The sequence below is a fragment of the Lycium barbarum genome, chromosome 4 (genome assembly GCF_019175385.1).
Source record: "Lycium barbarum isolate Lr01 chromosome 4, ASM1917538v2, whole genome shotgun sequence".
NCBI classification, from domain to species: domain Eukaryota; kingdom Viridiplantae; phylum Streptophyta; class Magnoliopsida; order Solanales; family Solanaceae; genus Lycium; species Lycium barbarum.
Genome location: NC_083340.1, coordinates 108722939 through 108750835, shown reverse-complemented (window position 1 = coordinate 108750835; position 27897 = coordinate 108722939). Strand labels below are relative to the sequence as shown.

The 27897-nt window shown below is 39.0% G+C and overlaps 2 protein-coding genes across 5 annotated transcripts; one reads left to right on the top strand and one right to left on the bottom strand.

Annotated features, from left to right (window-relative positions):
- Nucleotides 1–17127: 17127 nt before the first annotated feature.
- LOC132636213 (RNA-dependent RNA polymerase 6-like) lies at nucleotides 17128–23510 on the top strand. Of its 4 annotated transcripts, none has more exons than XM_060352948.1 (4): nucleotides 17128–17311; nucleotides 17474–17523; nucleotides 18474–21257; nucleotides 22286–23510. In XM_060352948.1, exons 3-4 carry the CDS (start codon nucleotides 18537–18539, stop codon nucleotides 23159–23161), a joined length of 3597 nt encoding a protein of 1198 aa, XP_060208931.1. In that variant the 5' UTR covers nucleotides 17128–17311; nucleotides 17474–17523; nucleotides 18474–18536; the 3' UTR covers nucleotides 23162–23510. The 4 variants fall into 4 exon arrangements, with proteins under 4 accessions (XP_060208931.1, XP_060208929.1, XP_060208930.1 ...); XM_060352946.1 differs by having other exon boundaries at nucleotides 17458–17523; XM_060352947.1 differs by lacking the exon at nucleotides 17474–17523.
- A 995-nt stretch (nucleotides 23511–24505) lies between these two features.
- Nucleotides 24506–26028, bottom strand: LOC132636214 (ethylene-responsive transcription factor SHINE 3-like). The gene is made up of 2 exons (XM_060352950.1): nucleotides 25595–26028; nucleotides 24506–25312 (listed from the first exon to the last, which is right to left on the bottom strand). The coding sequence occupies exons 1-2, from the start codon at nucleotides 25672–25674 to the stop codon at nucleotides 24775–24777; spliced, it is 618 nt and encodes a 205-aa protein (XP_060208933.1). The 5' UTR covers nucleotides 25675–26028; the 3' UTR covers nucleotides 24506–24774.
- Between the last annotated feature and the right edge of the window lie 1869 nt (nucleotides 26029–27897).

The following is a 27897-nucleotide window of genomic DNA, read 5'->3' as shown; positions in this document are numbered from 1 at the left end:
AACTCAAGATCTACTGGCTTGTGTTGTAACTTCTGAACTCGAGTATCATCTAGTCATAAGACGAGGCTAGTATAATGTGTTATTGTTTGAGTGAAGAGTATATGACTGAACCACAATCCTGTGGTATCCTTACACTTCCATAGTACTGTTACGGTAATCACACTTGATTTGTTGATCTAAAAATAGTTACTGGGTCTGTCTCGTTAGATGAGTCACCTATAATTTAAATTGCGTCCGCTAGGATAATCTGAGGAAAGTTTCTAATGCACTTTCGAAATTTCTAAATAGAATATCGAACCCTAACTTTTAAGGTAAATCTAGCTCGTAAGTCATCTAACTTGTCCTTTGTATAACTCGTAAGTTGTGTGCATCTTTACGCCCTTTAAGTTCCATAATTTATGGATAGAGTGAGTATATTTTGTAGACAATATTAACGTATATGACTTTATGTATGTTCGTACTTTAGGAGATTTTCTTCTCTAAGATTCTAGCGAACGCGTAGCTATTCCTTATAATACTTTTTCTCTAAAGGGCTTGTTCACTGATGCACTTAAAACATATAGGTTGTTTACTTAACAAAGACGGATTGAACAGAGCTATAAGGGAAGGATCCCTATCATTGGTTCATTAGAAGCCATCAAGCACGAAAGCAACAAAGTGTGTGCTAGTGAGTCCTAAGAGAAGGAAAGAAGGACATGAGAGGCATAGAGAGGACTCAAGGACAAGACACGACTTAGACCCTGGTAAATTTGATCTTCATTGGCCTTGCTATCCGCAGATCGATTACTCTCCTTTGAAGGTGAAGCCCGTTTGAAGGCAAGTCATGGTATCCGGGATCGGACATCGAAAGGGAAGGAGAGGTTTCAAAGTCTATTATGGAAGCGGACTTCTTCTTAGAGTCCTGTCAAGATCGCACACTCGACGAAAGAGCTTTACAAGCGGCATTGCTCTTCTTTACTCACGCGATATTGCTGGATCGGGCTTTCGTCCATTGTCCAAGAAACCGAAAGAAAGAATAAAAGCCAGTGCCTTTCGTATAGATCGAAACTTGTAGCTTAATTATTTTCTCATTCCATACTGGGAAGACCCGTAGGGCTCTGCGTAACCACCTGGAACGAAATGCCTCATATTAGCGATCCTATAGGGACACGATTGCATACTTATGAAAACTTGATTCACTAGGCTTAAAATCATTTGAAGGTCCAACTATATAAGAATTGAAGGCTTCATTCTGTATTCCTTTATCGTAGTGTAGCTCACATCACGGGAAAAGGTACAATCCCCACTCTGGCTCTTATAATTCTCGCTTTACATTTCTGAAGCTTAGTCATTGATTTTTGGCTTTAGTACTTGTAACATTCATATTTAACCTCCTGGCGCGCCTCGTATAACCATATACATATAGTTTTGCTTCGCTGAAGGAGCGAATGAATTAGGATGGGGTTCAACTCTTCAATCTCATATTCTATCTCATTCTCGTGAAAAATTAAGCTTAACTTGCCATCTTAGCCCATTCGTGTTCTAATCTTCTATTTTGTCATACTTTTGTGAAAATTCGCCCATTTTTACTTAGCATAGCTTGTCCTAACGGACGCTTTTGAACTGGACAGAGGTGATCTGGAGGTTCGTTCATCCAAGTTATAGTCTATGTCCCTCTATCATCTCCAGACTATTGATCACATGTTGTCACTCCTCTTAAACCATCTCATATATTTATTGCAGTACTCTAGATTACAATTCTATTGTCATCTACGCTTCTTAATCGAATGATAAGAATAATGATCTATCGCTATTGGGTTATTACGAAGTCCCAACACAGTAGGGACACATACTTAGCCTCGATATCCTCACTCTGTCTTTTGTTATCTCCAAGGATGACGCCCTTCTAACTGGGATTTATCTTAGAGCTGTTATGGGATAGGGCCACTATACTGTATTTCTGTACTTCTGCTATTGAGAGTGATTCTGCAATACTCTGGGTCACGATTTCTGTAATCAGCTAGGTCTAATAATCGGACTTCTAATTTGCTTAACTGGTGTAACTCTCGAGCTTGCTCTTCTTTCCAGTTTTTAAGTAAGCCTAAGCTGTATTTCAATATGTGGCTCACGACATTAGCTACCTTAAAGCTTTTCGGTTCGTTCTGTCACTTACAACTTGGATACTTGACTTATCTTAGTGCCCACACACCCTGGGACTTCTTGTAAATCATATGATCTCGAATATCACTCTTAATTCTGCTTCTCCATTCATTAGCCACAATAGGTGCCACTCCCTTGTGGAATACATACAATATTCTAATGAGACTTTCGCTAAAGATCACCTTTTCTATAACATTGGGTTCAAGTCGCTATACTTAATCGAAGCCTTCTCTCTTACTTCATCGACTAGTCTTATTGTAGTACTTAGGAGAGACCCTTTGACTTGTGGAAAACAACAACCCATTATGTCGTATACCTAATGGAATTCTCGATGGTTCTATTCACCTATAATTATCCTTAATTTATTACGTTTGCGCTCTTGTGCTCATAGGGTTACTTTTGAACTCAAATTCTAATTGTTTGCCTATTGTATAGGCCCAGTGGCATTCTCTTTGTCACGACCCAACCAGAGGGCCATGACGGGTACCGGAGCTGACCTACCGAGCACCACTTAATATACTTCTCATATTCATACCTAGGTGGATCACATGGCTAACTCATAAATGTCATAATCTTAAGAGCATAGGCTCAAAGATAAAACACATATGTATAACATCACCAACCACACCCTATGTACAAGCCAACAAGGTTACCAAAAATGATATACAACAATATGAACCGATAAAGTTATAGGACATCTAACTATATACATCTGTCTACGAGCCTCTACATGGAATGCATGAAATCATAAAGATGGGACAGGACCCTGCCATGCCCAAATATGTACCAAAAAGAATAATACCACTAGACTGCAGCTCCGAAGCAAATGGAGCGCTCCTGAGAAGTCGCTGACGAAGCTCCTAAGGTCTGATCCGTCTCCCTGCCTACCTGCGGGCATGAACGCAGCGTCCACAAGCAAAGGATGTCAGTACGAATAATGTACTGAGTTTGTACAGCATGAATATCAACATAATAAAGATATAGAAAGTAACATGAAATAAGAGAGATAACCTGTACATCGGGATACCTCTTAAGGCGGATGTCATGCATGCTTAGCTTTTAAAATATATATATATATATATATATATATATATATATATATATATACAACAACAACAACAACAACCCAGTGAAATCCCACATCGTGGGGTCTGGGGAGGGTAGAGTGTACGCAAACCTTACTCCTACCAAGGTAGGACGACTGTTTCCGAAAGACCCTCGGCTATATATATATATATATATATATATATATATATATATATATATATATATATATATATTGTTGCAGAACGTGCAGCCCGGTCCATATATCATATCATCCCGCATCCGTGGCATCTCGGCGTCCGAGGTAACATCATAATCTGCCCACTGCAGTGGTGTACACATCTACGTGCCTGCCTGGCCGACTATAGTATGGCGCGGTGTGATAAAATACATACATATATATAAAGCATACATGAGAGCCCAAATGAAAGCTATAAGTATATCGGAGTGACGTAAGGTCGGTAACCTCCGATCATCATTATGGAATTATTATAATCGCTATATCTCACCTTGAAAGGACAATTATCATAAGGTAAGGTCAACAATAATGAATAAAATCAATAATCATGAAACATGCTCAATAATAACATGAGAACATTAAGAAGCTTAAGCTTTGGTATCTCTAGAAATGGAATCATAATCATCATCATTATCATCATCATCTTAGAGAACACTTATTAACAAAATCATAGGAACCTTGAGAATTATGGATTTCTAGCATTTCTAGGAAATAGAACATTATGGATATCATGTATGGGTTCACAGTAAGGGAATCATGCCTTTAGAAAGAAAGGGTTAGCCTTAACATACTTTTACTTCTCTTTAGCTACTTAATGTTCTCCTCCTAAGCTCGCAAATCTACATTCAAGAGGATTTATACCAAGGTTAAGTCTTGGATACACTGATAAGTTCAAACTAAGGTAACTAATGGGCTAACAGAATTTGGGCAACACTTCCCCTATTCCATCTACTTCCACTAAATTCCAAATCAACTCTCAACAATAATAACAACACTAACAACTCCATATTTAAGAAATTATATACAATTTACACCTATAACCATCCAAATCTTCCTTCCAAATTTCATTCACAACAAAAAATTACAACACAATGCCCCATAACCTTTCCTACCACAATTTCCTTCACTTTTATGACTTATGAATCTCCAAATCAATTAAATATAAGGAAATAAAGAGAGAACATACCTTAATCCTGAAGAACCTTAACTCTCCCAACTTTGTGCCAACCCCAAATCACCATAAACTCAACTAAAAGCAATGATTACCATAATCTATAAGTTAGCTTAGGGTTTTTAAAGCTTAAATTCCACTTGATTTGGCTTAGGAAATGTATGTATGAGTGGAGAGTGTAGAGAGGACTTGAAAAGTTTATAGGGTTCTGATTTTGGGTGAAAAATAATGACCAAGGTCGTGGCCCTTTTAATATATAGAAAAGAGAGAATTTCCACCGCCTGCGGTTCGACGGTCCGTCGACTCACCACTATCGACTTACGAGAGCCTCAGAATCTATTAGAGTTTTTGGACTGGAAGGTCGACGGTCCGTCAACTTGACCGTCGAATTACTCTGCTGCAGAACTCAGATTTTTCTGGTTTATTTCGCCTCCAATCTTCCGATACTTGCTATACACAACTTAAACTCCCGCAAATGTGGGATAATTATGTAGAATTTTATTATAACCTTGACAACAACCCCACTTACTACCTTCACATCGGCTATCTTATGGTGAAACTTAGCGTATCAAATACGGGGTATAACACTCTTCTACTTCTGTACACTCATCTAATACAACTCCTATCTGAACATTTCCCGAGAAATATGATCTTATTTGGGAAACTGAATTTCATATGTTGGGGTTCACTATGCTTCTGAAAATTTTGATGATTTACTTGTGGCCTCTGGTTTTGCCATAACTAGGCTCCTCATAAATTGCTAACCCTTTGTCGGTCTGCTTTCGTATTTATGCTTCAGGTAACGTCCCATGAATTTCTTGATCTCAATTCACTTAAATAGTAATCATTTCTAATACACTTCATATACACAGTATCATGGCCATGTGATATAACACTAGTCCGTAACCTCTTTTGGGACACACATATATTATTTCCGATCACCATCATCACACTTTTAAATCTGAACTCATTTCAGGACTTCATTTTCTTATACGACGAGCTTTGTATTTGCATACTTGAATATGACAAAAATTCTCTGGGGCTTGGGTCTACTTACACACGTCGAGCGGTTCAAGCCATAGCCTCAAATTCGGTATTACATCGATGAAACTTATACTCTCCAATTCGCTTAACCTCCAACTTTCACGACACTTACTTATCACTTGTTAAACATAGCATAAATACTTATAACCTCAAAAATAATCTTGTCCTTGAACTTGTGTCGATTAACTTATGACAAATCCAACATACAAAAGTACGAGATGTAATATGACTCATGACCGCTGCAGCAGGATTATGAGATTTCAGAATCATTAAAGGGTAGGATAAAATCCTTAAACCCCTATAATTTCATTCATTACTTTCTAAGAATATTTGGGGAAAATTGAGGAGGTCTTGGTTGAATCTTCATTTTGCTCAGTCTCCTAACCTAGTATTCATTGATTTAATCTTCCTAAGCTTGAATCCATGTTAGAAATCCATTAGAATCAAAGAGAGAAAATGGGTTTTGATGATAACTTCTTGAAATGAGTTATAATCTTTCTAAATGGAAATTCTTGATGGACTTGACTAATCTAATCAAAGAATCTGATGATTTCATAGCTAATAGGCTTGAATCTTCCATTTGTGTTGATTAATTTGAAGATTGAAAAATTAGGATTTATACCCAAATTGGGTTTTTCACTTGAATCTCAAAATTAGCCTATTCTTGAGTTATTTTGGCAATTGTTTAGCAGGATTGAGCTCATAGAACATGGAATTTCATATTTCACTTTCGAAATGATCGTTTTACTTTTGTGGGCCCCTTTCTCCATAGCTGAATTTGACCCAAATGATAAGTATAGCAACATGGGTGCTGTTCTTCATGATTTCTAATATAGAATTCGAATATTATTAGACTTTGAGTATTTGGAGGCGCAACGAAAAGGCAAGGCAAAGGTTTGATTATTCGTGGCTCCTACTCGGCTACCAGGTAGGTTACGGTCTATCTTATGGTTAGATTTCGATTAGCGAGGCATATGTAGAGTTAGTGATTGTTGGAGAAAGCACGTTACACCTTCGAGTATGAAGTTGGGATGGATTACTTAGGTTGGTACTGATGTTTGATTGTGGCTTGTTGTCTTGTTATGATCTATTGGCTTGTCGTCCCGTTTGTGATACTAGACTTGATATTGATAGTTCCTCGTGATATGTGTCCATGTGTGGTACCGTTGATATTGATAAATTCTTGTGATAGGTGTCCATATGTGACACAATTTGGCATTGATATACTCTTATCGTCATTGATATCATGTGTCCATTCATACTTGTACATTAGGATCAAGTTGTGTGCTGCAACACATTTATTGGACCGGGTTGCACATTCTGCATCATATATTAGATCGGGTTGCACGTTACAGATATGGGATCGGGCTGTGCGCCACATCATGTACATGGACTTCGCGGGTCCCCTATAGGTCATGACTAGCAGGTGTGGAGATATCCCATGTAGAGCGTGTATGTATCATTGCATTGCATTCTTATTTATAGATTTGTACTATTGGATTTGGACTTGGTACTTGTATTTATGCTAATATTCAGACTTGGGAATCTATACTTGTGAAGACATTTGGACTTGATATTTAGCGATTGTGATTCCGTTCTTGGACATTGTTGATTGTACTTGTTGTAAGCATGTCTATCTTTCAGTCTCTTACTTATATATATGTTAGCTAACTGCTGTTGGCCTATCATGCCTACTCAGTACATGTCGTTGTACTAGTTCTACTTTGCTGCATTCTTTTATGAGTGCAGAGTACGTGGCTGGATTGACTTCCTCCCCTCAAGACTGACTTCTGAGGCATTGTGACGAATATCTAGGGTGAGCACATGGCTAGATCCGCAGCCCGGATGACTCCTCATATTTTACCTGTCTTATTCTCTACTTCTGAGACAGTATTTCATTTTGAAACTATGTATTCAGACTTTTAGTTATATAGTGGCTTTTGTACGACCTAGACCAAATTTTGGGATTGATGTAATATTTCCGCACTTATTTTACTACTATATAGAAATGTCAGTTTCTATACATGGATCGTCGTCCGTTCCACAAAAAAAAAAAAGGTGGGCCCCATACTAAACACCAAGCAATTAAAAAAAAAACCCCATCATCTCCACCCATATTAACAAAATAAAGCAATATCCAAAAAAAAAAGTGGACCCCATATTAAAAAAATAAATAATGTCAAAAAAACGTGCATCTCATATTAAAAAATCAAATAATATTCGTGTAATTTCTAAAGTATCGCATTAAGTCAATAATGATAGATTCATTGCCACATGCGTATCAACCCATTAGTGGGACCAAATAAAATTATTGTACAACAAAAAATATGGACCTCATATATTGCTTTTCTTCAAAACGTTAAGTAGCCAAACTATACAAAAATTTTTTTATATTAGCCTGAGATCTAATCTAGATATTGAACTGTTGTATTTGCTATTCAGCCATGTCATTTATTTGTTACGTTTACTAAAATAAATATACTTAAAATATTTATATTTTAAAATAAGATAGATTTTAAGTACTTTTTCATTTTTATTCTTACTTTAATAAATGTGAAAAGAGATTAATGTCGTAAAAGAAAAAATAATATCAAATGAATTAATTGACGTTTTCTTAAAAAATCATGCAAAAGACAACATGACAAGTAAAATGAGCTAAATCGAGAATATTTACCAGAACCAAAAAATAGTATTTCTTCGGTTAAATTGAAAATCAAATTTCTACTTTATTACGTTTTAAACATGTAAAATTAATTTAATAATTTGAATTAGAATTATCCAAATCAAAATTTGATAAAAAATAATAAGTATTTTACACCTTTAAATTAACCGAATTAAAATTTAAAGTATCAACTGATGCTTAAATATCATTATTATTTTATCTCAAAAAGAGAAAAATAGTTACTTTTTAAACAAGTCTTCTCTTTTAAAAAGTATTAATAAATTTTTGCCGACTTTGTATTCATAGCAAACACTAATATAATAAAGTTTTAGATACGGAGCACAAACTAAAATGTTATATTAAACGTATTTTGAGCATAGTATATATATATATATATTATTACTATCCAAACACAACTACATACACATAGATACACTATAATCCAAAATGTTGGGCCCGTGCATACGCCGTCTAGTACTTATATATTTAAGACTTGTTAGATATTTATGTTGGTTGGGTTATTTTGTTGTTGTTGGTATTGTTGATTAAGGGATGGGTTCGCCTACCAGGTGCAAAAAGGGTAGGTGCCCACACGTTTCCCGATTTAGGACGTGACAAGCTGGTAATAGAGCCCTAGGTTAGTCGGTCTATAAGTACAAGAGCATGTCTAGTAGAGTATGCGGATCGGTGCGATGAGCTCCTTACTTATCTGTGAGAGGCTATAGGACATTTAGGAAACTTCACATTCTTTCATTTTGTCGTGCTACTTTATTCAAATTGGTATCTGGAATTTTCAAATTGGTATCTGATTCATTTTTATTCTCTCACAGATAGTGAGGACACGAACCACCATTGCAAGGGATGAGGTGCCCGAGCCCGCTACTAGGGCAGCCACTAGGGGATGAGGACAGGCCAGAAGCTGTGGCCAGGCTAGAGGTCGTAGAGCTGCATCGACTAGGGGCAGGGCCCCTGCAGCTGGACAGAGATGAGCACAATCAGTATCTCCAGAGCCTTTGCCAGCACAGCAGCCGGAGCAGCAACCCAAGAAGGCATAGGCAGTCGGGGGAGGTGTGGGGCCAGCCCAGACCTACCCTGAGGGGATGTCAGACACAGTCTTCCAAGATGTCATGGCCAGGATACTTCTACATCTCGATGGGAAGCATGCCATAGGCGGTGTCACTACACCTGGTGGTGGTTCCCAGACTAGAGCGGGGGCACAGAATCCCGAGTAGGGCCAGACTATGGGGATACAGCCTGCTGTTGCCATAGACCCACGTATAGATGGTATCCCTGCCCTTAAGGGTGCTCTCAGACCAGTAGCAGCTCAGACCCTGACAGTTGGCGATTAGGACATCGTCGGCAAGTTTCTGAAGATGAGGCGCCTAGATTCTTTGGCACACGCAGCGAGGATGCTTACGAGTTCATAGTGGAAAGTTATGAGAGGCTTTATAAGATGGGCATTGTGGAGTCTCATGGCGTGGATTATGTGTCATTTCAGTTTCGCAGCGATGTGTAGACTTGGTGGAGATATTATATTGAGGGCAAGCCTATTGATGCACCTCCACTCACCTAGACCCAGTTCCATCAAGCTTTCTTGAGAAGTACGTGCCGTGTATAGATGAGTTCTCTCATTTGCAGCACAGAGGGATGTCAAGTATGAGGCCTAATTTTTATTTTTGGCTAGGTATGCAACCCAGTTGATTCCCACTGGGGCGGAGAGAGGTCGTAGATTTGTTGGTGGACTTGTGCTTCTACTCCATATTGTTTGTCTCCAGCTTGTGGCCATGGGTTCTTCTTTCAAGGAAATCGTTAAGCATGCCGTGAGTGTTGAGTCTACCAAGGCTCGTTCTTTGGGAGGAATCTAGCGAGAAGAGGCCATATTAGCATGACGATTTTAGTGGTTCCAGTTATAGGGGCGGAGGACAGTCTTCCAAGCCTAATCAGTCAGCCCCCAGCCGCCTGGTTTAGTCCGCATTGCAGGCATCTTCTGGTGGTCCTTATAGACCCAATGGTTATGGGGCCGGACAGTCTCATGGCAGATCTTACTCCCGACCAGCTGACCGAGGTGGTCCCTCTAGTTCATCATCTTATATGTATTCGCTTCCAGTTCCCAGGTCTTATATGTATGTGGCGATCACGGTCACCTGATGAGAGACTGCACCAGACCTAGACCGAGTGGGTCCCAGCAGGGTTTTCGATTTCAGACCCCGAGGACCCCTACACTATCTAGTAGCTGGGTTGGTTCTTCAGTGAGAGGTGACGCTCATTTAGGACGTGGTGGTTCTCATTCGTCCAGAGGTGGACACCAATCAGGTAGTGGTGGTTCCCAGGTCTCTCGAGGAGGAGCGCAGTCTGGCCAGAGTGGTCATGGTGGGGCACATTGCTATGCTTTTTCGGGTAGGTCTGAGGCTGAGGCTTCTGATGCTGTGATCTCGGGTACTATTTTTGCTCGTCATCGGCCGGCTACAGTCTTGTTTGATCCCTAGTCGACTTTCTCTTATGTGTCTAATTATCATTCTATTGGTTGGGATATGACTAGTGATCGTCTTGATATGGCTATTCATGTGTCTATTTCGGTTAGAGATTTCCGTTTTGGTCGATCGAGTCTATCGGTCTTGTTTAGTTACTTTTATAGGGAACGACACGTGGGTAGACTTGATGATTTTGGATATAGTAGATTTTGATATTATCCTGGGTATGACTTAGTTATCACCGTATCAAACGATCTTGGACTGTCATGCTAAGATAGTCACTTTAGCTATGCCTGAGATTCCTAGACTTAGTTGGAGGGGTACTCTGAGTCCTACTCTAAAGAAGATCATCTCTTATCTCTGCATGAAGAAGTTAGTAGGCAAGTGGTGTGTGGCCTATTTGGCCCATGTTCGTGATACTAAAGTTGCTTCTCCGCCCCTTAAGTTTGTGCCTATTGTGAGTGAGTTCGCAGAGGTATTTCCTTCTGATTTGTCGGGTATGCCACCCGACCGTGATATTGATTTCTGTATCAACTTAGAGTCGGGCACGCACCCTATTTCTATTCCTCCTTATAAGATGGCACCTGCTGAGTAGAGAGAGTTCAAAGAGCAGTTACAGGATCTTCTGAGCAAAGGGTTCATTAGACCAAACGTCTCCCCTTGGGCCGTTCCCATTTTGTATGTGAAGAAGAAAGACTGTACGATGAGGATGTGCATAGATTACCGTCAGTTGAACAAGGTCACCATTCGTAATAAGTATCCGACTCCTCGTATTGATGACTTATTCGACCAGCTTCAGGGTGCTTTGGTATTTTCGAAGATTGATTTGAGGCCAGGCTACCATCAGCTGAAGATTCAGGCCGAGGATATTCCAAAGACGGCTTTAAAGACTCGTTATGGTCATTACGAGTTTCTTGTGATGTCATTTAGGCTTACGAACGCCCCCATCAACTTTCATGGACTTGATGAATGGCATTTTCAAGCCATATTTAGACTTGTTCGTCATAATGTTTATTGATGATATCTTGGTTTATTCCAAGAGTAGAGAGGAGCATAAGCGTCATTTGAGGAGTGTCCTTGGTTTGTTGAGAGAGAAAGAGCTTTATGCCAAGTTTTTAAAGTGCGAATTGTGCTTTGATTCTGTGGCATTCTTGGACCACGTCGTGTCAAAAGACGGGATCATGATCCCAAGAAGATCGAGGTTGTTAAAGATTGGGCAAAGCCCACTACCGTGATCGAGATTAGTAGCTTCGTGGGTTTGGCCAGTTACTACTGTAGATTCGTGAAGGGGTTTTCTTCTATTACTTCTCACTTGATCAGATTGACTCAGAAGGAGGTTCCCTTTCAGTGGTCCGATGCTTGTGAAGAGGGCTTTCAAAAGCTCCAGACTCTATTGACCACCGCTCTGATATTAGCATTACCCAGGAAGGGTAAGGATTTCTCCGTTTATTGTGATGCATCCCGTGTTGGCTTGGGCGCTATGTTGATGCAGGAGCGCAAGGTCATTGCATATGCTTCCCATCAGTTGAAGATCCATGAGAAGAACTACCCTACTCACGATTTGGAGTTGGCAGTGGTTGTCTTCGCTTTGAAGATTTGGAGGCGTTATCTATATGGGGTCCATTGTGAGGCATTTACCAATCACACCAAACGTGTTCAGTCAGAAGGATCTCAACTATAGGCAACGTAGGTGGATAGAGCTTCTGAAGGATTATGATATCATTATACATTACCATCCGGGTAAAGCTAACATGGTAGCCGATGCCTTGAGTCGTAAAGCAGTGAGTATGAGCAGTCTAGCTCGATTGGTTGCTTCTGATCTTCCTTTAGCCATAGGGGTTCAGACTCTGGCTAATAGCTTTGTGCGTCTTGATGTTTCAGATCCGGGCAAAGTTTTAACATGTGTTGAGGTAAGTTCATCCCTCTTGGAGAAGATTAGGGCCCAGTAGTTTGAAGATGCTCAGTTATGTAAAATTTGTGATATGGTTTTGAGAAGTGAGGCCAAGGAGGCCATGCTTGATAGTGAGGGGATTCTGAGGATCAAGGGACGCATGTGCGTCCCTCGTGTGGGTGGTCTGATTCGATTGGTATTTGGAGAAGGCTCATAACTCCAGGTATTCTATTCATCCAGGGGCGACGAAGATGTAACGTGATTTGAGGCAGCACTACTGGTGGGGTCAGATGAAGAGAGATATTGCAGATTCTGTTGCTAAGTGTGGGAATTTGCAGCAAGTCAAGTATAAGCACTAGTAACCTGGTGGTGTACTTCAGAGGATGACCATTCCCGAATAGAAGTAGGAGAGGATTGCCATGGATTTCGTTGTGGGTCTTCTGAAGACCCTGGGCAAGTTTGTCTCAGTTTGGGTTATTGTTGATTGGTTGACTAAGTCTGCTCATTTCATCCATGTTCAGGTTACTTATAATGAACAGAAGTTGGCTAGGATTTACATCTGTGAGTTTGTGGATTGCTCGGGGTTCCTATTTACATCATCTTAGATCGAGGTCCCCAGTTTACTTCCAACTTCTGGAGGTCATTGCAGGCAGAGTTGGGTACTCAGTTGGACCTGAGTATAGCTTTTCATCCCCAGATTGATGGTCAGTTCGAGCGGACTATGCAGGTGCTCGAGCATATGTTAAGAGCACGTGTTATTGACTTTGGTGGTCATTGGGACCAGTTCCTACCCTTGTCAGAGTTAAGGTACAACAATAGCTATCATTCGAGTATTGATATGGCGTCATTCGAGGCTTTATATGGTAGGAGGTTTCATTCTCCTATTAGGTGCTTTGATGCTTTAGAGGTTCGCCCTTGGGGTACTGATTTTCTTAGAGTCCTTGGACAAGGCGAAGCTTATCAAGGAAAAGCTTCTGGCAGCTCAGAGTAGGCAAAAAATGTATGCGGACCGAAAGGTTCGGGATTTAGAGTTTACGGTGGGCGAGCAGGTTCGTCTGAAGATTTCACCCATGAAGGGTGTGATGCGTTTTGGGAAGAGGGGCAAGTTGAGCCCGAGGTTCATTGGCCCTTTGAGAGTCTCTGTCGAATTGGTGATGTTGCTTATGAGTTGGCTTTTGTCACCGGCCCTGTCAGGTGTTTATCTAATTTTCCATGTTTCCATGCTGAAGAGGTATTATTCATACGGGATTTATATTGTTCGTTGGGATTCTGTGTTGCTTTATGAGAATTTGTCCTATGAGGAGGAGCCTATGACGATCTTGGATAGGCAGGTTAGAAAGTTGAGGTCTAAGGAGATAGCTTCTGTTAAGGTTCAATGGAAGCATCGTCCTGTTGAGGAAGCCACATCGGAGACCGAGTCAGATATGCGTGCCAGCTATCCCCAGTTGTTTACCGACTTAGGTACTTCCCCAGTTTCCTTCCTTGTCACTCGAGGACAAGCGATGGTTTAATTGGTATCTGATGTAACGACTCGTTTGGTCGTTATAGCATTTTGGACCTTTTTACCCCCGTTAACCCTTCCTCGAGCCCTATAAGTATGATTTGGACCTGCGAGGTAGGTGGTACAGTTTCCGAGATGATCGGGCGAGGTTTGTGTTATAACTTGTGTGATATAGAGTTTGAAAGTGAAAAGTGTGTGACCAATAGTTGACTATTGGGCAACAGACCTTCTTGGGGAATTCGTCGATTCCGAGAGGTCCGGATGGTCGTTTCTGACTTGGCAGGGTGTTCTGTTCGATTCCCAAGGCACTTGAGAGCGTTTTGGGCTATTGGTTGGAAAGTTGGACTTTGGCCTTTGGGTGTTGACCCGGTCAAATAGACCTCTGTTGGAAATTCCGAGACCACGAGTGAGTCCGTAGCGTATTTTTATATGTGTATGCATGGTTGGTTTGTATCTATGAGGTCTCGAGTGATTGTCGGATTTTGGGGTTGAACTTGTGAAAAAAACCAGCTTTTTCTGGTGTCTGGTGTCCGCTGTAGCTGCACCAGGCCCACCATAGCGGAACCGCTATAACGGGGTCTTGGCCGCTATAGCGGGTAAGAGATGTTTGGGTTGGGGCGCTACAGCGGAAGGCTGCAGCGAGCGTGGTCTCGCTAGCGCGAGCCCGCTGTAGCGGACTCGTGACCGCTGTAGCGGGATTACGGGATTTCAGAATCTTTAAAGGGTAGGATAAAACCCTTAGACCCCTTTAATAACATTCATCACTTTCTAAGCATATTTAGAGCAAATTGAGGTGCTCTTTGTTGAATCTTCATTTTGGTAAGTCTCCTAACCTAGCATTCATTGATTTAATCTTCCTAAGCTTGAATCCATGCTAGAAATCCATTAGAATCAAAGACAGAAAATGGGTTTTGGTGATAACTTCTTGAAATGAGTTCTAATCTTTCTAAATGGAAATTGTTGATGGGTTTGACTAATCTAATCATAGAATCTGATGATTTGATAGCTAATATGCTTGAATCTTCCATTTGTGTTGATTAATTTGAAAATTGAAAAATTAGGGTTCATATCCAAATTGGGGGTTTTCACTTGAATCTCGAAATTAACCTATTCTTGAGTTATTTTAGCAATTGTTTAGTAGGATTGAGCTCCTAGAACATGGAATTACATATTTCACTTTTGAAATGACCGCTTTACCTTTGTAGGCCCCTTTCTCCATAGCTGAATTTTACCCAAATGATAAGTATAGCAACATGGTTGTTGTTCTTAATGATTTCTAATATAGAATTCGAATATGATTAGACTTTGAGTATTTGGAGGCGTAACGAAAGGGCAAGGCAAAGGTTTGATTGGTCATTGTTCGTGCTCAGCTATCATGTAGGTTACTAGAGTTAGTGATTGTTGGAGAAAGCATGGTACGCCTTCGGGTATGAAGTTGGGATGGATTACTTAGCTTGGTACTGTTGTTTGATTGTGGCTTGTTGTCTTGTTGTGATCTATTGGCTTGTTGCCCCGTTTGTGATAATAGACTTGATATTGATAGTTCCTCGTGATATGTGTTCATGTATGGCACCATTGATATTGATAGATTCTTGTGATAGGTGTCCATGTGTGGCACGATAAGGCATTGATATACTCTTGTCGTCATTGATATCATGCATGCATTCATACTTGTACATTGGGATCGGGTTGCGTGTCGCTACACATATATTAGATCGGGTTGCACATTTCGCAACATATATTAGACCAGGTCGCATGTTCCTCAACAAATATGGGATCGAGCTGTGCGCCACAGCAGGTACATAGACTTCGCGGGTCCCCATGAGTCATGACTAGCAGGCGTGGAGGTATTCCATTTGGAGCGTGTATGTATCATTGCATTGCATTCTTATTTACAGATTTGTAATGTTGGATTTGGACTTGGTACTTCTATTTGTGGTGATATTCGGACTTGGTGATCTAAACTGTTGAAGACATTTGGACTCGATAGTCTATACTTATGGTGACATTTGGACCTGATATTTAGCGATTGTGATTCTGTTCTTGGACATTGTTGATTGTACTTGTTTTGACTTGTGAGTATGTCTATCTTTCAGTTTCTTACTTATATATATGTTACCTAACTGTTGTCGGCCTATGATGCCTACTCAGTACGTGTCGTTGTACTGATTCTACCTTGCTGCATTCTTTTATGAGTGCAGAGTACGTGGCTGGATCGACTTCTTCCCGTCGAGACTGACTTTCGAGGCATTGCTTACGAGCATCTAGGTTGAGCACATGGCCAGATCCGCAGCCCGGATGACTCCTTTTATTTTACTTGCCTTATTCACTACTTTTGAGACAGTGTTTCATTTTGAGACTATGTATTCAGACTTTTAGTTATGTAGTGGCTCTTGTACGGCCTAGATCAGATTTTGGGATTGATGTAATATTTCCACACTTGTTTACTTATCTATTTTAGACTTGTTAGATATTTATGTTGGCTGGATTATTTAATTGTTGTTTGTATTGTTGATTAAGGGACGGGTTCGCCTACCAGGTTGAGAAAGGGTAGGTACCCGCACGTTCCTCGATTTGGGACGTGACAGGTACTTTGGTTACTTTAGACTTTTTGTGGGTCATTTAGGTTCTTGACTCTTCAAGAATAAAGTTATTAATTGTTTCCAAATATACCCTTATATGAAAGAACTACTTTTTCTTAATAGTGCTGAATTCTTAAGAGACATCTAATAAATAGGAGTAATTTAGTAAGCTACATGTTATATTTATTGATTTGTTAATAGACACGGGGATGGAGAAAGTACTATTCCCTCCGTCCCAAAATGATTCTCTTAAAAAAAAAGATTCTCTTAATTTGACTTAGCATGAAGTTTAAGGACCCGTTGGCCATAAGAATTATTCACTTTTTTTCGATTTTTTTTCACTTTTTTCAAAAATTATTGTTTGGCCTTGAAATTTCATAAAAGAAATGTATCAATATTTTTGGGATAAAATAATAAAAAAAGTAAGAAAATTTTTTTGGGACGGAATGAGTAGTTATACAAGAATGATTCCATTTAATTTTAATATTCAAGCTGGGGTAAGAAATTATATTTATTTAATAGTAGGAATACGAATACAGGAGGGACCACTTTAAAGCATAACTTACTAAAGAAACAAAAAACAGGAAAATGTATTAGGCAAATGCAAATATAGAAAAATGAGTAGTCCAATCAGTGAGTCGACCTTTGTCCTGCAAATAATGAAGCAAGTGCATCCTTCCCGCGTGAACCCTTAACTAGGCCCCCCATTGTCTGTGTATGTAAGCTTCTTCAACAAGTAATACCCTTTTGCTCTGCATTTGTGTCTTCCTTCTTCTTCATCAGAAAGGTTAGTGGGTTTCTTAAACTTTGTATCTTTTCCAAATTTGTATCTATCCATAATTCCTGCATTGTTTTCTCTTTTCCTTTAGTTACACAAAGTGGGTTTCTCTTGTTATCTATTTTAGGTTTCTTTAATTCTTATACTAGTACTAGTTTGTATCTTTTTCAGGTTTTGGTCCAAATTGGTCATTCGCTTCACTTATGGCTGCATTATTTAAGGTTTTCTCTTTTTCTTTAGTTACAGAAAGTGGGTTATGTATTTTCCTCGATTAGGTTTCTTTTAATTCTTATACTAGTTTGTGTCTTTTTTAATGTTTGGTCCAAATTTGCATCAATTCATCAATTGGTCATTTGTCCTTAATCAAGCGAAAAAAGGGTGAGATTTCGGGAAACGAATTAGGCATAATTACTTAATAGGACACGAAAGATGTTTCTTTTTCAAAATGTATAGTATATTTTTTTGTACTTGCTTCACTTCATGTTATGGAATGCTATGGCACATAAAGTTGTGTGTTGTATATAGGTTTTCATCTTCAGAGAAAATCAAATTTAGGTTAAGAGTTCTATTCTGAGGTTGTTTATGTGCTATTACTAGCTGAGTGTCTCAATTTCACTGAGCCATATAAACGGTATTGAAAGGTTAGTTTTTAGATCTTTTCCAATGAAATTCAAACATATCTGATAAACAGATGTAGAAAAGGAGTCATGGAAAAAAGCATGACTAATACCTAAAGATAGTACAGAATACTGATCTACAGATGTCTTTTTTTTTTTTTTTTTCGGATTCTCAATTGGTAAAGAAGTGGAGTTATTAGCTCATTTTGTCCTCTGATCCTTGATCTCTGTCTCATCACCATCTGATTACTAAAATGCAGTGCTCATATATTTCATGTTTTCGTTCTTGATTGGTTAGTTTATTATTAAGTAACATTTTTTCTGCGCTTAGAAGGTAGAAATGCTTAAGGATTTTTCAGAAGGTTATCCATGTGGTTTAAATGAATAATCAACATTTCGTTGGTATGATTCTGAACTATGATTTCCAGCTCATAGATGGATTTTGTTAGCAACCTGATGCTTATAAATAGTTAAATATTTTGTTGCCTCTTACATTGTCTATAAGTTTTGTTATGTTGTTTCTTTTTATTGACAAATATTGTTTCATGTAACAGGTGAACTTGGAGGTTTTGTGAATAAGCGAGTCCGAATGTGCTTGTGATTCTTTAAAGAAAAAGATGGGATCAGAGGGTTCTGAAAAGGATCTCATAGTGACTCAAATCAGTGTTGGCGGGTTCAACGATGATGTCAATGCGAAAAAGCTTTCGGAATATCTGGAAGAACAAGTTGGACAAGTGTGGAGGTGTAGACTAAAGACTTCATCCACTCCTCCTGAATCGTATCCAAATTATGACATTGATGCAGAGAGGGTGCAAAGAATGAACCATTACGAAAAAGTGGAACCTCATGCATTCATTCATTTTGCATCTTCACAGTCTGCAAAGAATGCTCTTGCTGCTGCTGGGCGTAATGAGCTCTTATTAGAAGAGAAACCTTTGAAGGTTAGTTTGGGTCCTGAGAATCCCTTCCGTTTGAATGAGAGGAGAAGAACTACCATGCCCTTTAAGTTTTCGGATGTTGGTGTAGAAATTGGAACACTGGTTAGTAATGATGACTTTGTGGTTGGTTGGAGGGGATCTCCTACTGGTGTTAACTTTCTTGTGGACCCATTCAATGGCACATGCAAAATACTTTTCACAAAGAATACTGTTTTCTCTTTCAAGGGTGAAGCAAGACATGCTGTGATAAAATGCAATTTCAAGATTGAGTTTTTGCTGAGAGAAATCAATGAGATAAAGGAAGGTAAAGACTTTGCATCTCTGATAATATTGGTGCAGCTGGCTTCATCTCCGTTGGTTTTCTATAGAACTGCTGATGATGATATTGAAGAATCAGTTGCATTTGACTTACTAGACGATGATGATCAATGGATTCGAACCACAGACATCACATGTAGTGGAGCCATTGGTAGGTATAATACCTACCGTATTTCAATTCGACCTCGCAATGGTCCTAGCTTTAAGAAGTCCATGAAATATTTCAGTGAAAGTAGGGTGCCCGTGGTAGAACCGTGTAACTGGCAGAGGCTACGGGTGAGAGATGAGCCTGATTTTGGGGTGCCCATGTCAGAACCTTTCTTCTGCTTCCAAAACCATGAAGGTCTGAGCTTTAAGGTCTTGTTTCTAGTGAATGCGGTTTTGCACAAAGGCATAGTTAATCAGCATCAGATGACTAATGAGTTCTTTTCTTTGCTTACAAGGCATCAGGAGGGGGTTAATTTAGCTGCATTGAAGAACATGTTTTCTTACAAAAGGCCTGTGAATGATGCTATTCAGAAGTTAGCACGCATCCAGAGATGGCTGTTGAATAATCCTAACCTTCTCGAGAGAACTGTAGAGCTGGATGATGTTGTAGAGGTTAGGAGGTTGGTTATTACCCCAACCAAAGCATACTGTCTTCCGCCGACTGTGGAGCTATCCAATAGAGTCCTCAGGAACTATAAACACGTTTCAGATCGATTTTTGCGAGTTACTTTCATGGATGAGGGCATGCGGAACTTGAATAGGAATGTTCTAACGTACTATGCTGCTACCATTGTGAGAAAAATTACTTCACATTCTAATCCCCAGAGAACTGCAATATTCCACAGGGTGAAAAGTATTCTGAGTAAAGGATTTTATCTGTGTGGTCGAAAATACTCCTTTTTGGCATTCTCAGCTAACCAGCTGAGAGATCGTTCTGCCTGGTTTTTTGCAGAAGCCCCTAATATTAGGGTGCCCGGCATCATAAATTGGATGGGGAAGTTCAGTAACAGGAATATTGCAAAATGTGCTGCTAGGATGGGACAGTGCTTTTCATCAACCTATGCAACAGTGGAAGTCCTTCCAAATGAGGTTAACTTCGAGCTTCCAGATGTAAAAAGAAATGGGTATGTTTTCTCTGATGGAATTGGCATGATTTCAGCAGATCTAGCTATAGAAGTTGCAGAAAAGTTGCATTTAAGTGTCAATCCTCCTTGTGCTTATCAGATAAGATATGCTGGTTATAAAGGTGTTATCACATGTTGGCCGGCTAAGAATGATGGTATCCGCCTTTCTCTGAGGCAAAGTATGAGGAAATTTGACTCAAATCACACTACCCTTGAAATCTGCTCTTGGACGAGGTTACAACCTGGTTTTCTGAACAGGCAAATAATAACCCTGCTCTCGTCCTTGGACGTTAAAGATGAAATATTTTGGCAAATGCAAGAAGAAATGTTATCAAGGTTTGATAAAATACTTGAGGATTCGGATGTGGCTTTTGATGTCATTACAGCTTCATGTGCTGAGGCAGGAAATACAGCGGCTATAATGTTGAGTGCAGGGTTTAAACCTCAAAGTGAGCCTCATTTAAGAGGGATGTTGGCTAGCATTAGAGCTGCTCAACTTGGCGATCTCAGGAATAAGGCAAGGATGTTTGTTCCTTCAGGAAGGTGGTTGATGGGCTGTTTGGATGAATTAGGTGAACTTGAGCAAGGCCAATGCTTTATTCAAGTGTCAAGCCCTTCTTTAGAGAATTGTTTTGTTAAGCATGGTCCGAAGTTTTCTGATATTAAGAAAAATCTTCAAGTAATAAAGGGCCTTGTTGTAATCGCAAAGAACCCGTGTCTTCACCCCGGGGATGTGAGGATTCTGGAGGCTATAGATATTCCTGGTTTACACCATCTCTATGATTGTCTGGTCTTCCCTCAGAAGGGAGATAGGCCACATTCAAATGAAGCATCAGGGAGTGACCTTGATGGTGACCTCTACTTTGTGACTTGGGATGAAAATCTCATCCCACCCAGTAAGAAAAGCTGGATACCGATGGACTATGCACCTGCAGAAGTTAAAGAGTTGGGTCGTCAAGTTAATCATACGGTAACTATCCAATTATAATGATATTTCTTCATATCTTCCTATATTTGGTTAGCTTTTACAGATCTGTATAAGTTTGTTTTACAGCGTAATATTCACTTGGTTAGGATTCTGATGAAATAATTTAGAGGTGTCAAATGGGCCGGTTGGGCTGAATTTGGGCATGTCAAAATGGGATGAGTTAATAAATGGCGGGTCATTGACCCGCCGAAACGGGTTGGGCTGAAATTGGTTAAAAACAGGTCATAACCCAACCCGCCCAATTCTGAACAAGTTACAAATTCTTTATTTGTTTTCGTATAATTTGTTCGAGTACCTAATAAAACCTTTTTCCTTATATTATGACTATATATAACATATCAAATAAAAGAATGTCTTTTTAAAAATATTTTGACAAAGTTTCTCATGGGTCAATCTGGGCTGCACAGTTTTTAAATGGGCTGAGTTAATAAAAATATGCAGGTCTAACATGCCCAAACCTAAACGGGTTGAGCGTGTTATGATTTTATGGGCTGATTTGGCCACCCTAAATCAATTATAAGCCTTCTTGAAAAGCTAGCATTACTTGTTCTGTAGCTAATATTTATTTTTAACAGCTGTTTTGAGTTTTGTTGCATTAGTAAGATATATTTGTTGCTTACTTTCCTTGTATTATGCGCTCCAAGTTGACACTTCTCTGATTATGTATTCTCCTTCACAGTCGATCATATTTAAGTTGTATGGTTTATCCATAATGGATTTAGTTGTAATAGAAGAGGGAGACTCTTTTTCTGTAGGCATACGCAATAGAATAAAAAGAAAAAGCTAAAGACACTTATAATAGATGTTGTGCTCTTCATGGCTTAAAATATTTGTGACCATTTGTGCTATCTGGGTATATTTAACTGAGTTTGCACTTGATTAGGGTTTTAAGTCTACTTTTTGACACTGGTTATTGGTTGGATCATTCAACTGATTGCCTAGTATTTTTTTTGTATTTCATTTTTCAGGTATTTTTTTCAGTTTTTAACTATCATTTTCTTTATTTACAGGACATAATAGAATTTTTCTCAAAGAACATGGTCCAAGAGAGTCTAGGAGAAATCTGCAATGCACATGTGGTTCATGCTGACCTCAGTGAATCTGGAGCTTTGGATGAGAAGTGCCTTAAATTGGCTGAACTTGCTGCTCTAGCTGTTGATTTCCCCAAAACTGGAAAACTTGTCACCATGCCATTTGACCTCAAACCAAAACTGTATCCCGACTTCATGGGGAAAGAGGAATTTCAATCATACAAGTCGAAGAAAATTTTGGGCGGATTATATAGGCGAGTGAAAGATGTATTTGATAGAGAGGATGGAGAATCTGCTGGACTTGAGTTTGTCCCTAAAGACATCCCATATGACACTAATCTTGAAATCCCAGGATACGAAGCTTTCATAGATGATGCATGGAACCGCAAATGTTCTTATGATGGTCAGCTGATTGGACTTTTAGGACAATACAAAGTTAACGGGGAGGAAGAGGTGGTTACTGGACATATATGGTCCATGCCAAAGTACAGTGCTAAGAAGCAAGGGGAATTAAAAGAGAGGCTGAAGCATGCATACAATACGCTGAGGAAAGAGTTCAGGAATGTTTTCGAGCATATAGAGCCTGATTTTGATATGCTTCGCGATGATGAGAAGAACGATATGTATGAAAGAAAGGCATCCGCATGGTATCGGGTCACCTACCATCCTGATTGGGTGACTAGATCACTGGAGTTGCAAACGCTAGATGCTGTTCCGAATACTGTTATGTTAAGTTTTGCATGGATTGCAGCAGATTACCTTGCTCGAATTAAAATTAGACACAGGGGAATGCAGTATTCAGACTTAACCAAGCCTATCAATTCCCTTGGAAGGTATCTAGTTGACAAGATATGACAACCACAGCTTTCATGCCGCTAAATATCGGCAACTATTTGGCTGTAAGGCCACTCTGCCATTATCAATACCTGGTTCGATGTCCTCCTAAATCCTCCTATTGGATTGTTTCCGTATGTTGATCCGTTTTTAGATAAAATGCCATCCATGAGTTTGCCTCCTGATACTAGTGATTTGCTTGTTGCCCAAGTTTTGTTGGAATAGTTTTCATATATTCTTGGTTTTTATGAATGTTCACTTTTCAGAATTGTCTTTGTGAGCTTGTGAAACCATTTTGCTCCTATTATTCCTGGGCAGAAGAAAGGACTTGTTATGTTTAATCATATTAAAACACTAAACATGGAGGATACTTTATTGCTGTGAAGTTAATATACTATCCCACGTGGCCATGTTCAGGTGTGAAAATCATTCAGGGGAGCTTCTAATTTGAACTGCTCCACTGATTGCTCTGAGATTCTAGTTGGACGTTCAGATTTTTCCACATGGTGCCAAAGCTAACCTTAACCAATTCTGTTCTCACAGTCATAAGGGTATATCATTAAATAGGTTAACTCTCCCTAATTTTTTTTTTTTTTTTTAACATAACTCAATCTCCTTAGTTGATTTTTAATGGATTCTAACTGATGTGCATGATATTCACTAAGCTATATCGTTAATTACAGAATATTTACAACTACTCTCTAACAATTTCTTTGCTTATTCAATTTTTGCCTTTTCTTTAACCTAACATTAATTTGAGATTCAACCACTCAGTTCTGTGCTTATTTCTAGTGTCTGTCTGATCATGATGATCTGTAAGGGGTTTTAAGGAAGTGCAAATCATTTCAGGCCACATGGCTTTTTGTCAACCAAACAGAAATGGCCCTTCAGTTTTCAACCTTGTTCTGTTTGTCCAGGAAATCATGAAAGCTCATTTTCTTCCCAAGCCACATGAAATACAACAACACTGTTTGTACAAATGCAATTTATGGGGTCAAGAACTGCCCCGGTGGAGTCCAGCTGGTTTGGTCGACCAAGTCTTAAACCACACATGTTCTATCTGGGCTACATTTAATGCACTTATTTCCCATCTAACAGAACATTTTCCAGTATTCTTTCCCTTCCATTGAGTTATTGAACTTTTTCAAATTGTTGGAAATATGATTTAAGATGAGAGGTACCCTAGCCCCTACAAAATTGAGCTCATCTTTCTTATGCATAGACGAGGAAAGTACTTCCAAAAATGAAGTAGAAAGGGAATTGTCCTTTTTTATTTCCTGATAGAGGGAAATATCAAGTCTGCAAGAAATATCAGAAGGATTTTGGAACAATTCATACAATCTATTTTGTGTTAAGAGGCTTAAATGAGCTTAATTAAGAAATCAACCACTTTATGGCAGTATTGTTGATCTTTATATACATATATCTGACCAGAAACTTGAGTTACATCCAATCACTTAAGGAGCGATTAATAATTCAAGACTCCCTTCCCTTTTAGGCTTTATTATTGGAGATTATGGTATTTAGGAAAGACACCTTCAAAAGAAATTTAAGGGGGTTTGGGGTGGGAGAAGATTGTGTAGCTGGTCTAAGGATACCTAATTAACTATGTAAAACATTCCACATTTCCTATATCATATAGAGTTGGAAAAAGAGGGAGGGGGATCACTAATAGGGGTAAATGGAGAATTCCAATTAAGTAGCTCTTCAACCATTTGCATAGCAACTCTGTTTTCTTCATCCAATGGCTTACTAGTGCCAAGTTCAGAAATCCCAGAAGAAGATGAAGAGGATGAAGAACCAGAAGACCAAGAATTCATACTCTGATGAGGCTCCTCCTTCTTCCCAAGCTCAATTTTTGTTATCCAGTTAGAACCTGATTGTTTCCCTGATCTCTTTTGCCACACTCCAATATGAGAGTTGTCGTTATCGAGCCTCAGACAGGTTATGGAAGGTGCTGGATCCTTGCAACATTTCCTCAGCTTTGCATTGAGCACAGTGGACAGTGTTGATGAAGAAGATAAGGGGAATTTCTTCTCATTAACATTATTCTCCTTCACAATCGGGAAGTTTGTTTTTGCAACTTGACCATTCATCAAGATAGCTGCTTCATCATAGGCTCTTGCTGCTTCCTCTGCTGTCTCATATGTTCCTAGCCATATCCTTTTCTTCCTATAAACTGAAGTCTCTTATCATGTACATAAAGAATTGGAAATTCAAGAAACATTAAAGTGTACAAAAATTTTAAGATAGAGACCAGAGTTGACATTTTTATAGCACTAGCAAAGAAAGACTGTAGCAGCATTTTCATATACTGGAAAAAACAATATACTCAAAGCAAAAGAATGTTGGAAAATTAATAAGTAGGAGTTCTGATGATATATGTACATTTTCAATGTACTTGTTGTTTTGTCAGTGGGGTGGGTTAGGGGGGTGAGGGGGAGAAGAACTTACAGAAGAGGATGGCGAATTTCAGAAACCCAAGAGCCCCACTGGCGTTGTCTGACACCTTTGAACTTCTTTGATTGTACCATGTTGTTCTTTGCCACAGATTATTAATATAAGAAGAAAAAAATCTAAAAAAAGAAGTTGCAGAAGTTCTGGTAAAGGGAGACAGAAATGAATGATGAAATGTGAGTTAGATGAGAAGAATTAAAGCCATCACACAGAGGGATGGTGTCGGTAGAGGAGGAGGAAGAGTTTGGTGATAGAATTTATAGAGAAGGTAGGTATGTCTACATAGTACACTGTACATTATGGTTCACTTTTTGGTCCAAATAATATCGATAACTCCGACTATATGAGTTTGCTCACATTGTCGGTCTCAATCTGAATAAAGGAGGAAAGTTGCAGTAAGTTGACAGTTAGCGTAGCACTAGTCAATTTATGACAAATTCTTACAATATATAATTTTATTAGATCGAGATAGGCTTAAATGAAGTGACCCAGACTGTGATGATTCATAATAGCGGACTCTAACTTTCTTGGGATTAACGTGTAGTTATAATAGTATGTATAGATGATTGAGGGGGTGGGGTGGGGTTAGGGAGAGTGGAGGGAGTTGGAGAGTGCAATAAAAGAGTTCACCTGCTCATCTACTGACTGAAGCTTTTAGTCTTCATAACTGCATGGGAGTAAATGTGAAAGTAATACATAGGACAAAGTTTTTGCTAACCATTGAGTCTGGCTTTATTTGGAAAAAAGAGAAACGGGCTTCTTCTTTTCTTCTCAATTCTCCATCTTTTCAAACTCTACTTAACTTCTAACTTTAACCACCAATTAATACTCACAATCATCTTTTTTAGAAAACCTAATACTTCCCTCTAGTATGGATGCAGCTTTCCATTTTTGACATTACTAAGGAATATTTTAAACTCCTAACTATATTTGGTTGGGGGATATGGTGAAATAAAGTAGGAAGGAAAAGGGATATTGGTGGTAAAGAATCCTGACTTTGATATTTGTCACAATATGGTCAAATTTTCATGCTTTCTGGGAATTATCAAATTAAAGATAAACAAGACAAGAAAACATTCAACGGAAGTAGTGTGAACGAAAGAAGAAGATAGTGTCCCCTAAGCTCTGTTATTAGTTTATTATTACTCCATCTTATAAAGCTAATTCCATGGGATAATTATATGACATGAGAGCTGATAATCTTACATTGCTCGTCTTGCCAGAGATAAGTACAAATACTACCATTGTTCGCACAGGAAATAATATCCACCACTATGTAGTGACCTTATCTCTTTTTCTTGTTTTAATTTTGCAATTACAGTGGGGGTCGGGGAAGGCAAATGGAGACCATAAGGATTGAACCCACACTTGTTATTTTGGAAATTTCCATCTCGATCATAAACAATGGTATGATCACTTGTACGTAATTTTTCTGTTTATAATGTAAGTCGTTCCCGTCAAAAGTAAGGTTATTCATACTCAATCTCTTCACTAGGGGCCGAGCTAGATTCAAGAAGTTAAGAAAATATCTATAGCGAGACTCGAAGCAACAATAATGGCTAAATATTATGTCCTATGGCCGCTGAGCTGAAATTGATATTGCATTAAGGGGATCCAAAACTTAATATTTTATACATAACTAAACAAATTAACTTTACATACACAGTGTAATTTTCTGAATTTTCCAATGAAAGGTTCAGTTGCACCCTTGTAGTTCCGCCTCTGGTCTTCACTAGTCATTAAAGTTCAAAACTCAACTGAATTCTTCGGTTCTTCCCTTCCCGCACTTCATTACATATAGGTAACCAATAAAAAATTAATGGATTAGATTAAATGGGTTCCTGCTAGTGGTAACCCCATAAGCACCGCCAAATGATTCTCGTACACCCTAATAAGTCAAACAGATGAGTATTTGCATGCACCCAAAAGAAAAAGCCAAATGTGCCAGAACAAAAAAAAAACAAACTTAATTTATTGCTCCTCCTATACGATGAAGATAATGGGTTGGGGAGTTGGGCGACGGTGGCATTTTATACGTGAACCAAAATACAATTAAGAACACACAGTTCCCTTAAAATTCATTTTATTTGTTTCACTAATCTGTTGTGTAATCATATATCATAAACATGAATTATACAATATAAATTCACCTTCTAAAGTCGTATTTGAGTTACAAATCTCGTTCCTTTGTTCTGTTAGGATTTGAATCCCAAATCCGACCTTTGTAAGCAGGTTCTCAGGAAAGATTGGAGGGTCACAGCTGGACCACTTAAATACCAACCTCCTTAGACAGAACCTAC

Excerpts from the sequence above, each read along its gene's own strand:
- LOC132636214 (XM_060352950.1), bottom strand. The coding sequence starts at position 25,674 with ATGGTACAATCAAAGAAGTTCAAAGGTGTCAGACAACGCCAGTGGGGC. Across the intron at positions 25,313-25,594 it reads GAAATTCGCCATCCTCTTCT|GAAGAAAAGGATATGGCTAG; the intron begins GTAAGTTCTTCT and ends TTCAGTTTATAG.
- LOC132636213 (XM_060352947.1), top strand. The coding sequence starts at position 18,537 with ATGGGATCAGAGGGTTCTGAAAAGGATCTCATAGTGACTCAAATCAGT. Across the intron at positions 21,258-22,285 it reads GTCGTCAAGTTAATCATACG|GACATAATAGAATTTTTCTC; the intron begins GTAACTATCCAA and ends CTTTATTTACAG.